This window comes from Callithrix jacchus, chromosome 4 (genome assembly GCF_049354715.1).
Source record: "Callithrix jacchus isolate 240 chromosome 4, calJac240_pri, whole genome shotgun sequence".
In the NCBI taxonomy this organism is placed as follows: Eukaryota; Metazoa; Chordata; class Mammalia; order Primates; family Cebidae; genus Callithrix; species Callithrix jacchus.
The window spans coordinates 17,478,101-17,492,010 of NC_133505.1; the positions used below are offsets into that span (position 1 = coordinate 17,478,101).

General features: G+C 45.0%; 1 protein-coding gene and 1 long non-coding RNA gene across 28 annotated transcripts in view; one reads left to right on the top strand and one right to left on the bottom strand.

The window, feature by feature from the left end:
- Positions 1 to 13,910, bottom strand: part of PHACTR1 (phosphatase and actin regulator 1) — a 586,860-nt gene that overhangs the window by 54,291 nt on the left and 518,659 nt on the right. For all 27 annotated transcript variants that reach the window (XM_054254802.2, XM_035294894.3, XM_054254801.2 and 24 more), the window contains 2 exons: positions 9,788 to 10,035; positions 7,611 to 7,767 (listed from right to left, as the gene is read on the bottom strand). In XM_054254802.2, coding sequence (XP_054110777.1) covers positions 7,611 to 7,767; positions 9,788 to 10,035 — 405 coding nt within the window. The remainder of the gene's footprint in view (positions 1 to 7,610; positions 7,768 to 9,787; positions 10,036 to 13,910) is intronic.
- On the top strand, positions 1,210 to 9,792 carry LOC118152770 (uncharacterized). Its single transcript, XR_008481033.2, has 4 exons — positions 1,210 to 1,331; positions 1,688 to 1,809; positions 9,481 to 9,528; positions 9,623 to 9,792. It is a non-coding gene; the product is annotated as an uncharacterized LOC118152770 (long non-coding RNA).

The window sequence follows — 13,910 nt, forward strand, 5'->3', positions numbered from 1 at the left end:
AAAATGTACAGTGGCACAATTATAGCTCACTGCAGCCTTGACCTCTGGGACTCAAGGGATCCTCCTACCTTAGCCTCCCAAGTAGCTGGGACTACAAGTGCATGCCACTGTGCCAATTTTTTTTTTTTTGAGACAGAGTCTCACTTTGTTGACAGGCTGGAGTGCTGTGGCATGATCTCGGCTCACTGAAACCTCAGCCTTCCAGGTTCAAGTGAGTCTCCAGCCTCAGTTTCCCAAGTAGCTAGGACTACAGGCGTGCGACACCACGCCCAGCTAATTTTTGTATTTTTAGTAGAGATGGGGTTTCACCATGTTGGCCAGGATCTCTTGACCTTGTGATCCGCCTGCCTTGGCCTCCCAAAGTGCTGGGATTATAGGTGGGAGCTGCCGTACCTAACCTCAATTTTTAAGAATTTGTTTTGTCAACCTGGCGTCTGTGTTGCCCAGGCTGGGCTCAGACAGCTGGGCTCAAGTGATCTTCCACTCTGGCCTCCCAAATTTCTGGGATTATAGGTGTGAGCCACTGCGCCAGTCCTATAAGGTCTCAAAAATAGAAACTCTCATTTTAAAAATCCAGATTCTTTTCTTCAGAAGAGCTAACAAATTAGTCCTTCCTTTTTCGCAAAACAACAGGGGGTTGAAGCTGAACAGTGATGGCCTCTTGACGCAAGGGTGGACTTTTCATCTTGGCCCTGTTCCCAACACTCCCTATTCATCTCCTCACTGTCAGCTTCACTTCAGTGCAGTATCTATCTGTCCCCACATGCATTTGGGGTCATGGTCCCTTTTGTAGGTAAACCCACTTGACTCTTCTCCTAGTGTGATGGATTGAATTCTGTCTTCTGAAAACTTCTAGGTTGAAATCCTAATCCCAGAACCTCAGACTGTCCCCTTATTGAGACAGGGTCTTTATAGGGATAATCATGTTAAAATGAGGTCATTAGGGTGGGGCGGTGGGTCCTAATCCAGCGTGACTGGTGTCCTTATAGAAAGGGGAAATCTGAGCACAGAGATACACATATAGTGAGAGAATCATGAAGGCAGAGACTGAGGTGATGCAACCACAGCCAAGGAAGGCCAAAGACTCCCAGCAAATACCAGAGGCTGGGAGAGAGACCCAGAACAGATGCTCCTTGGCAACCCTCAGAAGGAACCAACTCTGCTGACACCTGGATCTCAGACTTCCAGCCTCTAGAACTCCGAGACAATGCATTTCTGTTGTGTATGCCACTTGATTTATGGCACTCTGTTACGGCAGCCCCAGCAAATGAATACACCAAGTAGCTGAAATTAAGTCAGTATCTTCCTTTGATCATTGGGAAGACTCACAGGTGAGTGGTCTGCATTATTGGTATGTCTAGCTTAGGAAAAGGACGTCACAAGGAGAAATGCTCTTTCCCAAACCAAGTGGCCAGGCTTACATAGAGAGGCACCCAATTAGAAGTGGGGGGTCTGCCGGGTCCAGCTCAGGTGATGAAAAAATTCTGGTCAACTCTGACTGCAAAAAAAAAAAAAAATTCTCATAGTTCATTCCTGAGTAGGAAGGTGATATTTGAAGGGTGAAGGGATATTTTAGGGGAAGGAGTACCTCAGGAAGGTAGACAGCCCAAATCCTCATTTACTCCTGGGCCCACTTTAGATGATAAACTCCTGGGTATATGGTGAGGCATTTTCCATTTTTTTGCAGGATTTTTCTCTCATCTGATCCAGACAACAGACAGGGTACTGGTGAGGACAGAGGACCTCAGTAGGAGAGGACTGGCCCAGCCAATCCTCTTTGTTGGGTCTGAAGAGCTGGCTGTTCCCTAGGTGAGGTCCCAAGTACACTGACTGTTGACTGACCACAAACAGGTCATGTTTTGGAGTCTTAGTCCTTCCTTTAAAAATGAGTAGCCCTAGCAACTTACTGAATGACCCACTTTTTATAGGATGTTTCAGAATCAAAAGCATGGCTTGTTAGGCATCAGGTTTCTCTTTAGTTCCAGAACACCCCATTCCTAGTGATCCTAAGCTCCAACCCCTAGGGGGTTTCACCTCACCAATCAGTCAGTGCCACAGGCTGGAACACGGAGAAGGGCTGACTCTGGCTGATCACGAGGTCATCTTGGCATGGCACCCTAATTGTAAACTTTGAGAAGCATGGCTCTGTGTCTAATTTTTTTAATACTGACTTTTTGGGGGTAGTATGTTCAATTCTATTTCAAATAAACAAAATGGAGCTGTGAGAGAACATCACGCTTGTGGGAATAAAAAGCTTGGTAAATGAACAGAACTAGCAGTGGATCTGATGGCTAAGATCCCATAGTCAGGCCATCTCCTAGGGTTCAGGATGTGGAACTGCAAGAGGAGATCTAGAGAGAATGCAGAATGGTTTCTCATGGTGGGGTAGGCATGGCGAGGGACTGCCCTGAGGTCTGTGTGTGTCCACTGGAGGTGCAAAGTGCTGCTCATGTAGCACTGAGAAGGGACCCTCAGACCAGGGGACTCTACGAGAACTTCATCAACATGAATCTAAGCACATGTCCCCAAACGTACCATTTCTTTATGCGTAACATACACGTACTCCTGCAATGATATACCATGCACATCACAATCCAGGCACAAATAACCATGTTAAAAAGGATGACATGAAAAGAATGTAAATAGAAACTCCACTGTTTTCACCAGTCACCCTAGTGGATGGCATCATTCACCACCCCTTGGTCCTCTGTGCCATCCTGAAGTCTGAAGTCTGTATACATAAGGAGGAGGAGCCACGTGAACCCTGTTGACCAACATTCATGTTCCTAGGGCAGTCCACACATCTCAAATGGCAGTTGACTGAAAGAGTTATTTATTAAAAAATCCAGATGACCGGGCGCAGTGGCTCACACCTGTAATCACACTTTGGGAGGCTGAGGTGGGCAGATCATGAGGTCAGCCTAACCAACATGGTGAGACTGTGTCTCTACTAAAAATACAAAAATTAGCTGGGTGTGGTGGCAGGCACCTGTAATCCCAGATACTTGGGAGGCTTAGACAGGAGAATCACTTGAACCTGAAAGATGGAGGTTGCAGTGAGCCAAGATTGCACCACTGCACTCCAGCCTGGGCAACAACAGAGCGAGACTCTGTCTCAAAAAGAAAAGAAGAAAAGAAAAGAAAAGAAAATCCAGCTGACTTGCTGACCGAGACTTAGTATGCATCTGCCCAATAGCCTCAACAAGTAAACATTTTTGGAAACACAGTAATTTTGGCATTTTTATGTAGAAACTCTGCCTTATGCTGGGAGGTTCTTCAGAAGTTGACATCATTTTACTTGGTGTTTCTGTCTCCCACTGATTATTCTTGGAATGTTGCACACAGTGGCTTTTTCCCTCTTATGTTACTGGAACTGTCAGGCTAAAATTATGTTTTCTATCTCGTGTACTCTATGGGGACCACAGACTTGGCCACATGCTTCTCAAAGAGCTTAAGATTTCCAGTACATTAATAACCAGAGAATGCTGCAGCCCTGTAGCTTCCAAAATACGAACTCTACAGCACATTTCTACATTCTTTTAGTTACTTTTTGTGATCATAAAGCACACATTTTGCACACAGTAATCAGATGACCTAGTCTCATGCCACTAGGGCAAATGACTATGTAGGAAATGACAGAATCAAAACTAGAACGCAAACTCCTGACTCCAGAGAAGCTCGCTCTCTACCACAATCACTTTCTGATTCTCAGATTTCCCCTTCCTTCTTTCCTGGCTTCAGGACGAATGGGTGACTGGAAGCAGAGAGTTGAGCTCTCAGATCTAAAGGGAATAGTCCCCTAAACTCTTTGGGTATGCATCAGTGGTTATGCTACCTTAAGGATGACCCTGAGATAGAGATATGATCTGTCTGCCTGATGTGCTGAGTTCTGTACAACTTTGCCAATTTGCTAGGCATTCCTGACTGTCTCTCCTTTAGGTACAGTCCCTGCAATCTGGCTAGAGCTTCCAAGGGTCTTACCACAAAGAAAGAAACTCCCTAGTTGAAAGAGTAAAGGACAAAGTAGGTTCAGAGGAAGGATGCAGACCATGTCAATGCCTTGAATATGCTGCCTCTTCTACTTGGTCTTTCTGTCCCTAGTTGATGTGTCTTCTCCTGCTAAGGTTTGGTTCTGTGTCCCCTGCCCCCCCCCCCCCCCCCCGCAAATCTCACCTTGAATTGTAATCTCCACAATCCCCATGTGTCAAGGGTGGGACCAGGTGGAGGTAACTGAATCATGGGGGCAGTTTCCCTCAGGCTATTCTCGAGATAATAAGTGGGTCTCACAAGATCCGATGGTTGTATAAGCATCTGGTATTTCCTCTGCTTGCACTCATTCTGTCTCCTGACACCCTGTAAGAGGTGCCTTCTGCATGATTGTGAGTTTCCTGAAGCCTCCCTAGATATGCGAAACTGTGAGTCAATTAAACCTCTTTTCTTTATAAATTACCCAGTCTCAGATATTTCTTCCTTGCAGTGAACTGAATAATACATCTGCCATCAGCTGTAATGAAAGAGGGCTGGGAACAATGTATACTGTGGTAAACCTTCAGTGGATGCTACAAATTCCAAGCAGCATTTAAGAATCCTTCTAAGAGGAAGATTTGGGAAAGGGCTGGTTTACCTGGATAAGATTTCAGATGCAAAATTTCTTTCAGGGCATGGATGGTTTACGTCTCTTCCCACCTCTGGGTTTTGTGGCTGCCTTTGCCAGCCAGTCATGGTGGTGGCTTGTGGATATGTATTCAGGCAGGAGAGGCTGGGATTCTATTTCTAGGAGTATGTTTTGGGACAATGGTGCCCTTTTTTTACTGTGTTAGTCTAAACCAGGTGCAAGGACCTCACAGCGAACAAGCAGGCAGCCAGCCTCACAAGCTGACTTCCTACGCTTCCCATCTCGCTCTCATATGTGCCACAGAAGAGGTCACCCAGGCAGCCAGATGCTCTGGCATCTCACTCCCATTTGTAGAGAAATCATCATTTGCCCCTCACATACCTGGGGCTCTGCTTGCACTGTAGCAGAGCCGGAGGAATGGGAAGTAAAGGGAATGAGCTATGACAAGATCTGCTCCTTCTCTTTTCCTAATCCCCTGAAGAATAATACATGAACTTGAATGAGCAGGAGTAGTCCAGAACAACACCCACCCACCCCAACCACCCTCAGAACTAAGATCTGGTTCTATGTAACCTGAGAGAGATGGGGGAGGCTGGAATCATTGTCTTCAAGTATGCCAAAGCATGCCATGTTATGGCGTATGAGGGTGCAGAAAAAACAGAGTAAGACCAGTGACTGGGAATGGCATGGACAGATTTCAGTCCAATATTGGAAGAATGTTTAACAATAAGGCTCTCCAACAATGGGACAGGCTCTCTCAAGAGCGGTAACTATCACTGAGGTATTTAAAAGAGAAGGCCATGTTACTTCAGTCAATGAAAGTGTGTGTGTGTGTGTGTGTGTGTGTGTGTGTGTGTGTGTATGTGGCAGGTGGTTAGATGTTTTCTAGGACTCTAAAGACTACCTAACACTAGATCCAGTCATCCATCAGGTTGACTGTTTACAAAAGCCCTGTACCATTACAACATCCTCCAAGAGGAAACCAAGTTAATTTTGAAAAAGAAGCTGTTCTGGCCAGGTGCGGTAGCTCATGCCTGTAATCCCAGCACTTTGGGAGGCCAAGGCAGGTGGATTACCTAAGGTCAGGAGTTCAAGACCAGCCTTGTCAACATGGTGAAACCCCATTTCTACTAAAAAAAGAAAAAAATTATCCAGGCATGGTGGTGTGTGCCTGTAATCCCAGCTACTTGGCAGGAGAATCACTTGAACTGGGTGGTGGAGGTTGCAGTGAGCCGAGATTGCACCATTGCACTCCAGCGTGGGCCACAAGAACAAAACTCCACCTCAAAAAAAAAAAAAAAAAAAAAAAAAAAAAAAAAAAAAAAGCTGTTCTTAAATAACAAAATAAATCAGGTGGGAGGGAAGAATACTAGCATACTGTTGGATGAGGCCTATGTCTACACAACCTCTATGTACCACCTTCCTCACCTGTACAATGCAAAGGTGATAGTAACAGCAGGTAACTGATTGCTTGCTATGGGCCAGATCTACTAACTTGCTTAATTTTCACAACTCACTATTTTATATACACAGAAACACAGGTAAGGAGAGTAAGTGATTTACTTAAGGCCATACAGCTAGGAAGAGGGAGAGTCAGAATTAAGCCCTGGTAGACTTCCACACATTATGTCTAGACACTCACCAGACACCACCAATGTCTGGGGCAAAGGGCTCAAGAGAGAATTCTAGAGCTCTGCTGTGTGACATTATGCAAGATAATCAAAGTTCTCTATGCCTGGTGTTCTCATCTGTAAAATGGGTATACAAATGTGTATCTTACATAGAGGCTCAAAGAGAAATGATTTAATACATGGAAAATGTTCAGAGAATGGTGGCAAATAAGTACTCAACAAAGGTTACCTAATGTCAAATAAACATGCCTGCGATTACAAATAGATATATAGATGGTTAATATCTTAATATAACATAAAGCTATGCCTATCTCTGTAACATCCATATGAAAAGGGCAATCACTCAAAAAGAGTACCAGTGGAGTAATGAGGCATCACTACCAACCACTTAACCATATAGCAGAGAGTGTGTTTATCTTACTGCTTTGTGCTTAATCAAACTATACCTTATCTTTCCATAGGTCCTCAATTCTATTACATGGTGGAGGTCTTCTTTTCTCTCTCTCTCTCTCTCTCTCTCTCTCTCTCTCATTCAGTTTTTGAGATAGGGTCTTGCTCTGTTACCTGGGCTGGAGTGTGGTGGCACAATTGATGGCTCACTGCAGCCTTGACCTCCTGGGCTCAAGCTATCCTCCTGCCTCAACCTCCCATGTAGCTGGGACCACAGGCATGTGCCACCACATCTAGCTAATTTTTGATTTTGTGTAGAGACGAGGTCTTACTTTGTTGCTCAGGCTGGTCTTGAACTCCTGAGCTGAAACAATCTCCTGCCTCAGCCACCCAATGTGTTAGGACTACAGGTGTGAGCCAACATGCCTGGCCAGATGATGGAGGCTTTTCTATAGATGATTGTTTTCCCTGGAAACCTGCCTCTCAGTTTCTCCCTGAACCTTGAGTCAAGTAAGTTTTCCAAGATTTGGCTAAATGAAGGAAAGGGCACTATAGAAACAACCTTGGAGACAACTTGGGACATTTTCCATTGTCTCTTCCTTTTTTTTTTTCTTTTTTGAGACAGTCTTGCTCTACCATCCAGGCTAGAGTACAATGGCGTGATCTCTGCTCATTGCAACCTATGCCCCCTGCTTCAAGCGATTCTCCCTGCCTCAGCCTCCTGAGTAGCTGGAATTACAGGTGCCAAGCACCACACCTGGCTAATTTTTGTATTTTTAGTAGAGACGGGGTTTTGCCATGTTGGCCAAGCTGGTCTTGAACTCCTGACCTTAGGTGAACCATCTTCCTTGGCCTCCCAAAGTGCTGGGATTACTGGCATGAACCACTGCACCCAGCTGTGACTGAATTCTTTTGCTAGAATCTGGAGAGCTAAAGGCCCACTGCCAGGGAGGCAGAAGGTACTACTGTCCTACCTGGTGAGCTTGGTGCCAATCTGTTGCCTCAGCTCCAGCCGCTCCTCATCTGTCTGCCTGGGAAGGATGTTCTTTTCTTCCAGCTCTCGCTTGGAGGGCCTGTTGCTGAGTTTGATGGCTAAGGAGTCCTTCCTGCAGACCTTCATGGCCAGGGAGCCTGCGAGAGAGAGAAATGAGTCACTTAAGCCTGACACACATGTGCCTGTCTGACACACACACACACACACACACACACACACACACACACACACACAGGGCCAACCTGGACCATAAAATACACAGCAGGAAGGAATTCATCAAGGCTTTAACACCCGAGAGTGGTTAAGGCCTCAGTTCCTAGAGTTCCTGCCATTGCCACACGCTCTACCCCTAGTACTGTGTGGGGCACATGGAGAGCACACGGGGGGCCTGTGATTGGATCCCTGCTCTCCAGGAACACCAGCGTGCAGACATCACCACAAAGAAGGACAGGACTGGCCATGGGTTGCAGCAGATTGCAGAGGGGGAGACAGGACAGAGGCTGTTAGCAACTAGGGGAGGTTTCACGAGGAGGAGGGGCTGACACCTGAGGCAGAGATGAGTGTCCAACAGGCAGCGGGTGGGTGGGGATCTGTGTCTGCAAAAGTGCAGTGGTGAAGGCTACACCAAAAATCTCAAGAGACAGAAAAGACCAACTACACTGGAGCTGGGGGGGACGTGGAGGAGAAAAAAAGGTAGGTGGACAAAGTGAGGCTGGTTGGGGGTGGGAGTGGAGGTGAGGGCTTTGAAACAGGCAATATCCTGGGGTATTTATTTTTTTCTTCTTAACCCCAGAGTTTCTGAGCAGCAGAGGCAGGGCTTCCCTACATCTGGTATAAATCAGTGCTTCTCAACCAGCGGTGATTTTGCTCCCCAGGGGACACCTGGCAAAATCTCAAGGCATTTCTGGTTGTCAAAACTAAGGTGGCAGGCAGAAGGTGTTACTGGCATCTAGCAGACAGAGGCCAGGGATGCCTGTAGACATCACAGTGCCTAGGACAGCTCCGCACCAAAGAGTTATCTGGTCCCCAATGCTGGCAGTGGCGAAGTCAAGAAACCCCAGTATAAAACATTCAATTCTCTGGATGCTAAACAGCAAACAGGGGCTGAGCAGGGGCTCCTTCCACTCATGGGTCATTGAGGTCTTTGCTGTCCTGTGTGGTTCTTTCCTCAACATTTGGATCCCTTCAATAGCTCCCAAGGTCTTACATGGAACCAGCTATTTGAAGCCTGGTAAGTAGGGAGCAAGAGAAAACTCTAGCGGGCAAGACGTCTCGGGGTGTCTTCGGGTTTTATCAAGTAGTGCTTTTCTTCTTTCTTCCTCCGCTGGTTTTAGAACATGAACTTTGGAATGTGACACAGCCAGCATCAAACCCCAGCGTTGCCTCTTGGCGGAGGGGAGGCTCTGGGCTGGTGCCTGGCTTCTCCATTTTCTGCCCTTATCTGTAAAACGGAGGCAAGAGTGTCCACACCTCAGGGTTGCTGTGAGACGTAGGTGAGAGATTAAGATCCCAGCCCATTGTCGGGCACACGGTACATGTTCCACGCATGGTTGCTAATCTCACAAGTTCATTTATTAAAAAGTTGGCCAAATATCAGGCTGTACTCACATAACTAAAATTTATTTACTGTTCACGGCCACAGTGATAGGTTTTGAACTTTGCTTTCTCCATTTCTTCTCTCGTCTCTTAGCGCCTTTAAAGGTCATAAATAAGAAATTTAAATTGAGACCTTCTAAAGTTGCTGATTCTTAAAAAGTGAATTTGTTGCATACACAGTGGGTAGTATTTGAGTGTTTGCCTGACAGGAACAGATGTTGAAGCTTTTAAAACTTTTTTTTTTTTCTTATTAGGGAAGTTGCATCCCAAGGGAAGCAATAAAGAAAGAGCCATCTAAAGAGGTAAGAGGTGGCATTTTACAAAGCCCTGCACCTGCAATTTCTAGAGCTAGGAGGGCATTTAGAGGATATTTACAATCTCCTCTTACTGATGTAGGAACTGAGGCCCCAAGAGGTAGACTGAGCTGCCCTATGACCCAGGACCAGTCAACACCAGAGCGGGGATTAGAACCCAAACTGCTGGGGTGCTCGGTCTGCTCTCTGCTGTCTTTCCACAAGAGCATGCTTCCCCACCCCTGGTGAAGACTTAAGAGGAACGCACTGGTGTATAATGAGCTGTCATCGTCTTCGTCCTCCTCCTCTTCCTCCTCTTCTCTTGTGTACAGGCAAGAAGAGTCTTCGTAGTCTGACTCGTGAGGCACATTTTCCTTATTGTCATCACATTCAATCACAACAGTTGGCACTTGTCGTATTTCTGGAAGGCCCATAGGTCCTGCTTTGGTGACCCCGTCACCCGAGTGCAACCCAGAGCTGTGGTAAGAAGTGGAACAGGGGACCCGCTGCTCAGAGCTGTTTAAAGACAAGGAAGAAAGAGGAAATTCATTTTGGCTAACATGCCATATAAATGCATCAAAACCATTTTAAAACCCAGTTGCCTTCAGTTTTAAACCATTTTAAAACACAGACTTCATGAATATACTAGAAATAGGATAAAATACACCACCCAGGTCCAAGATTTAAAACAGGTGGCCCAGGACAGAGATGGAGGAATTGGGCTGAATTCAGTCCACAAATATATATTTTTGCCTATCTCATTGTTTTCAAAGAAGGATTTCATTCTGTTGCTCAGACTAGAGTGCAGTGGAACAATTACAGCTCACTGGAGCCTCGATCTCCTGGGCTCAAGGGATCCTCCTACCTTAGCCTCCCAAATAGCTGGGACTACAGGTACATGCCACTGTGCCCAGTTAATTTTAATAGTTAATAAACTTGCCCAGTAGACCCTAAGAGACAAAGGGTCTACTGGGCAAGTAAAGTCCCATTGCTCATCTTACAGGGAATTGTTTTAAGATGGCATGGTTTCCTGATGGGAATAGTGGCGTGGGATAGAAAATAATAAATCTAACTCCCTGTGGGTGGTGGAGATGGTTGCACGACAATGTGAATGTATTTAATGCCATCGAACTGAATGCTTTAGAATGGTTAAGATGGTAAATTTTATGTTATCTGTATTTACCATAATTTAAAAAAATTAAAGATAAGGGCAAAGGATTAATTTGATAGTGAAGTTATTCAGGACAGAAAGATGATAATTGAGGTTCTAGTTTTCTAAAGCTACAGAGGGCAACTATATGATAGACTATTTTTAATTTATTATACTTTAAGTTCTGAGGTACATGTGTAGATCATGCAGGTTTGTTTCACAGGTATCCATGTGCCATAGTGGTGGTTTGCTGCATCCATCGCCCCCTTATCTACATTAGGTATTTCTCCTAATGCTATCCCTCCCTGTTCCCCCCACCCCTAGGCCCTGGTGTGTGATGTTCCCTTCCGTGTCCATGTGTTCTCATTGTTCAACACCCACTTATGAGTGGGAACATGCCATGTTTGGTTTTCTGTTCTTGTGTCAGTTTGCTGAGAATTATGGTTTCCAGTTTCATCCATGTCCCTGCAAAGGACGTGAACTCATCCTTTTTACGGCTGCATCGTATTTCACAGTGTATATGTGCCACATTTTCTTTATCCAGTTGTGATAGACTATTTAAAATGCTGTGGCTTGAGATGCTGAGAAAGGGAAGATGGGGATGGACCAAAGGCTGGAGACCCACGCATGACATTGTCAGCGATGACCTAGAGAAAGTCCTCTCCCACAGGGAGCCACAGGTAATACCAGTTTGGATATTTTGCAGGTCAATTTTCTAAGAAGCAACCAGGATGATGTTTCGGTTCTATCTCTTAAGTTGGACCAACTTGGATCAAATATGTTTTTTAATTAAAAAAGCTATACAGCCAGGCGTGATGGCTCACACCTGTAATCCCAGCACTTTGGGAGACCAAGGCAGGTGGATCATGAGATCAAGAGATCGAGACCATCCCGGCCAACATGGTAAAACCCCATCTCTACTAAAAATACAAAAATTAGCTGGGCATGGTGACATGCGCCTGTAATCTCAGCTACTCAAGAAGCTGAGGCAGAAGAATCACTTCAACCTGGGAGGCGGAGGTTGCAGTGAGCTGAGATCGTGCCACGGCACTGCAGCCTGGTGAAAGAGTAAGACTCCATTTAAAAAAAAAAACACCTATAGAAGTTTGTTGCTGAAAGTTAGAAAATGCCTATCATCAAAAACAAAGAAAATAGTTATTTTCTTAATCCTCTGAGGATTATGTAGTAACTTAGAACCATTTTTATGAAAGGCTTTGCATGAAATCTAGCAAGAATCATAAGAATATGAAGTTAGAAACCACAGTTAAATTTTGTAATTCCTTTTCAGATTAAGTGGAAGTGAAATTTATAAATTTCCTTCATTCAAGGAATTTCTAAACACAGGAAACTCAATGCATTTTACCATCCAAAAGTGTTTGACATGCATAAGGAAATGGAGCATGAGCTTATATTACGTATCAGTAAGTTCCACATTGGAATATTTTATCTAAAAGAAGCCTAACTTATGACATATGAATGTATGCCCCTTCTTTGAAACTTGCAATTACACTTTAAATGATTGCTATGCCTAATGTAAATTCAATTAACTTCCTTTCTTCCATTGTTTCCAAAGAGCCCTTTTTCTCTTTGTATCTTTCATATAACTCTTCGGTGACACAAATGGAAAAATCCAGTTAACACATTATGAGCTATGATGTTCAAGGCAATGAACTAAATCAACTTCAAAAAAGTCAACCACTGAATAGGATTAAATCACATAGTTACGAAAATGCCGCATCTTATTAGACATTAGTGGTTTCAGTCGGTCCATTTCCCACCTAACTTGATACAGATGACAATGGGAGGAGGGTGAAGTCCATGACAGATGGTCTCCAGGGTGGCAAAGGGTGTCGGAAGGGGGGCTGGGGACTGGCTGCACAGCCTGCAAAGCAGCTCTTTCATCAGTGACAGCTACTCCATTCCAACTGTGCTTGGATTTCCACATTGGGTATTACAGGAAGTAAGGACGGAAGGGGCAAAAAATGTCATTCCATGGCTCATGTTTTGCCCCAATCCTGCCTTTTCCTCTCTCCGCTTTCTAGTTTAATTAACAATGTTTCCTATAACGGTGCAGAGCTGGGGATTTGGCAGCTGGGAGCTGGGGATGAAAGCAGACAATAGATACTCTTGTTCAGTAGGAACAATCTTTTAAGGGAAAAGAGTTGGAACTAGAGAGCATGAGTTCCTTAAGGTAGAAGGCTCCAAGATGATTCAAGAAGACAGGAGAGAAAAACGCACAGGGAGATAAGAAATGCCACCTCATAGTGTGTGATCAGCAAGAGGCTATGGTTTCCTTTCCCTCAAAGATACATGGGCAGCGTGAGACCTTCTTGCATAGGATGGGATTAAATGGAGGACAGCCGACTACTTTGAAAGATACCAGGTACTATGCTGCTGGGTTTGTCAAACAGAGATTGGTTGTGTGGCCAGTGACTGCCCGTTGGGGCACCAGAGAAGCAGATAAAGATCTCTGGGGCCAATCAGTTCATCTTCCTGATATGTGAACCCTAGAATGTACTTGAATGCCTAATTTTCCTTAAGAGCAAAGGAGGTATTTTCCAGGAAGCTAGGGGAATCCACCAAAAGGATTTTAAAACATTCTATTAATAAATACCCATGAATGCTAACTATATATCAGGAAGAGTCCTGAGAAGACAAATACCCCGAGAAACCCATCCCATTTGTAACTATGGAGAACCTCAGGCGAGCAAGAAAGGACAGGAGAGTACAGGAGTTAGCTAAGAAGCATGCAGGGAAGGTTAACTTGGGGCCTCACTTTGGGGAGTCAAGACAGATCCGAGTCCATGTTTTGCCACTGACTCTCTTCTTGACCTCGGCCAAATTGCTTAACCTCTGAGTTTTGGCTCCCTCAACTGCAAAACTGGGTAAATCATGCCTTTTTTGTAGGGCTGGTGCATGTGAAGTGGCCTGTTGACACAGCCTCAAACGAGACCCTCACTGGTTATTGACAGACATAGCCTTCCAAGTGGTTTCACAGCAGGCTGTTTCAGTCCAGTCTCCACAGTTCTTGGAGTGACTTTCTAAATCTCAGATCTCAGAGCCTCACCCGTGAGAATTCTGGATGCCCCTCGAGTCTACAAAACCACTGCTCTAGGAGTGATGCAAATGAAAATTCAGTTAACGCATCATGAACTATACTATTGAGACAAAGAACCAAATCAACTCAAATGTAGCATCTTATGATATGTGGCCTCTGTCCCGCTGGTGACAGACACCCAGC